The 3,170-nt window shown below is 59.6% G+C and overlaps 1 protein-coding gene across 1 annotated transcript; it reads right to left on the reverse strand.

Annotated features, from left to right (window-relative positions):
• Positions 1-895: 895 nt before the first annotated feature.
• Positions 896-3,018, reverse strand: LOC120404020 (maestro heat-like repeat-containing protein family member 7). Its single transcript, XM_039536033.1, has 5 exons — positions 3,009-3,018; positions 2,741-2,895; positions 1,803-1,904; positions 1,430-1,532; positions 896-981 (listed from the first exon to the last, which is right to left on the reverse strand). The coding sequence occupies exons 1-5, from the start codon at positions 3,016-3,018 to the stop codon at positions 896-898; spliced, it is 456 nt and encodes a 151-aa protein (XP_039391967.1).
• Between the last annotated feature and the right edge of the window lie 152 nt (positions 3,019-3,170).

The raw sequence follows: 3,170 nt of genomic DNA on the forward strand, positions 1-3,170 counted from the left end.
CGGCCCACAACAAGGAGGCAGCAGGCCAGGTGGCAGGAGGCAGGGGACTAGCGGGAACAACCAGCAACCCTCACTAAACATCCACCGCCCTCCACAGCTGGGGGAGCCTCCAGACACAGGCAAGAAGTCCCAATGAACCCCATTCACTCACTATTTCTAGGACTGCCTCATCCCTGCAGTATCTGAGAGCCTCATCCCTGCCTGTATTTACCCTCCCCCTTCCCCCCCAATGCACAGATGGGCACTTAGGCCTAGAGAGGGGGAGAGTCACAAAGGGGGCTTGGGCATTGTTAGGCGCCGCCTAACTTCAGGTGCTCTGCTGCCCTCCAGGAAATGCCGAGGAGGGAGCTCAGCCATTCTCTAGCTCCGGTTGGGAGGCCCAGCTGTGAATCTGCTCTGGGAGTGAGGAGTCTGAGCTATGTCACCCACCCTTCCCTTTTCCCAAACAAATGTGGTGGAGATGCTGCTCTGCCCTGTGCTGCCCAGGAGTCCGGACACGCAGCAGGGAGGTAGGTGACCGGACGTCACTTCAGCCTCATTTGGAGCAGTGGCTTGACCCCAGGTGTCCCACGTGGAGGTGACTGCTCCAAACACTGGGCTAGTGAGTGCAAGGGGGGAGGCAGCACCCCACTTTGGCTGTGTTTGTGGGGGCAGTCATCTGCAAAGGCCAGCCAGCTCAGGCCCAGTTTGGGGATCTACCAGGCCGCAGCTCTGAGGTCAGGGCTAAGTGCCTGGGCACATGCCAACCAGCAGACACGACAGGGTGAGGGGGCAGCTGATCAGGGGGTTGGGGATTGACATTTTGCATCCCCTTGTGGCTCTCGCCTGTGACCACGTTGCTGGCGTCGGAGATTGAACCCACCCTGCAGCCCTGGGCCATTCATCCCCCTAGTGCTCAGTACTCAAAGCGGGACCACTCACTGTCGCAGAAGGCATCCAGCTTGTCCTGGCTCCACTGGTCCAGCTTCCGGGCAGTGAGCCCTACACACACAAACAGCTCATCACATCCCCGCGTCCCCAGCAAGGGTGTTAAAGAGCCTGTCACCCTCCAAGCACCGCGGCTTTCCCCCGCCCCTCACTGGCCAGGACACGCTCCTGAATCCCCAGGGGAAAGGGCGAGTCCCCAGAGATGGCTACAGGGCTGGTTGCCAAAGGAGAGCACAGCGCCTTGAAGGTCCACTACCAAGAGCCCATGGTGGGGTGGGGGCGGAGAATGGGGACTGCATGAGGAGCAGTGGGCTTAGAGGGGTCCCATCAGCCGATCAGGGCAGTTTGGGGTGAGCTTGCTCCTGTGGGTTTCTGACACCCCTTCGCCTTCATTAGGGAATCAGGAGCTGAGGGGTCACTTCTCGCTGCTGGCAGGGACTGAGGAGAGCCTGGGACCAGATCCAGCCCCTCTGCTAAAGGGACCCCTCTGCTCTGTGGTTACCTAGGAACCTGATGGCTGCTTCCCTAACTGGAGTCTGTGGGTTCTGCAGGAAGGCCATGGTCTGGCCCAGGAAGTCATCAGCTCTCTCCTTGTAGTGGATCACCTAGGAGCCAGAACAAAGGAGCACAAGATTATTAAAGGCCTTTCTGTCCCACAGGCCAGCTTGCAGGTGTGTGGAGCGCACGTCCTGTTTTTTCCCCTCCTTCCTGTGCTGGGAGGATCACGCGGAGGGACCACACCCAGGGCCAGGTGTGGTCCCGGGGCTGGGGCTCAGTGTGGGCACAGAGCCAGGCAATTGGGGGTGCCCTATCCACTGATTCCTCCACTTCTGCCAGCGAGGGCTGTGCAGTGAATGGCCAGAGGGCTCCCTCACCAGGCAGTCACAGCTTCGCCAGGTTTCCTTGTGCTGGATGAGGCCACTGAGCTGGTACCACCTCAGGAATTGGGCGGCACTGCTGAGGGTGTCCCAACACACCTGCAAAACAAGAGGGGCCGGGGCGAGCCGGACACAGTTATGGGAGCTGGAAGCCACTAGCCTAGTTACCGGAGGCCAGGAAGGCCATGCGTGCTGAACGCTTCCCTGCCGTGGCTGCTCACGGAAGGGCGGCGGTGTGGCTAAGGCAATGGCTGGAGACCTGACTCAATTCCCAGCTCTCTGTGCAGGAACTCAGGCAAGTTGCTTAGGCCAGGGCTGCAAAGGGATTTAGGTGCCTAATGCCCATGGGGGTTCAATATTTTTGAGGCTGCGCCTCAGTTCCCCACCTCATGGGGTGAATTCATTAGTGCTGGTGGCATTTGTGTCCCAAGTGATGGGGGCCATGAGCACTAGCATGTGCAGAGGCATGGGGGGGAGGGGCTTGGGCATGTCATGGCTAGTACGGGCTGTCCGGGCCGCTTGGCTAAGGGCACGTTGGGTCCTGTGCACCATCTGGAGGCTGAGTAGCCCTGCTCCTGGTAGGGATATGGCCAGGGTTGTGCTCTTCCCACCAGCACAGCCAGGGGAGTGTGCGGAGGCCAGTGGCTGTAGGAGTGGTGAGGCGACCACTCGCCCCACCCAATCTCTCAGCCTGGCTGCAGGGGGGTGTTGAGCTCAGAGGATGCAGAGAAGACTCAGCAGTTGGGTGGGGTGCCATGGTCATGGCACTACTGGACTCAACATTCAAGTGATTTTGAGTGCCTGATTGTCACAGCTCTGAGCACCTGCCCTCTACCGGCCAGACCCTTTAAAGGGGGGTGTCACATGTTGCCCCCCCCCAAACAAATGGTCGCTCTGTAACTATCTCAGACGCAGACTCCAATTCGTGGCCTCACCTGGGACACGTTGGGACGCTCATCATGCGCAAGGAGGAGCAGTGGGACCAGGCTCTGGAGCACATGCTCCTTCATCTGCCTCCGGTTGGGCCCCCTTACAAGCTCCAGCAGGTCTTTAAAAGGGTGATGGAGAGCACCTGGAGCTTGCTGGTCACCTGCAAGAGATGATATAGGGAGGAGGAGACACTGTGACAGTCATTCTCATCCAGCGGGGCAAGCGCACACTGTGCCAGAGATGTCTGCCCTGCAGGGGGTATTGGTAACTCACCCCCAGCCATACAGCCACAGCTGGGGCCAGAGTCTCATGGGCATAGCGCCATTGAAGGCAATAGAGATGCAGATTTCCACCAGCTGAGGGGCTGGCCTGGTAACTTCTTGGCCAGGGAGAGCAGTAAGCTGGGGTGAGACTGCCCCTGGGCTCTCACAGCCA

Source organism: Mauremys reevesii, linkage group 4 (genome assembly GCF_016161935.1).
Source record: "Mauremys reevesii isolate NIE-2019 linkage group 4, ASM1616193v1, whole genome shotgun sequence".
NCBI classification, from domain to species: domain Eukaryota; kingdom Metazoa; phylum Chordata; order Testudines; family Geoemydidae; genus Mauremys; species Mauremys reevesii.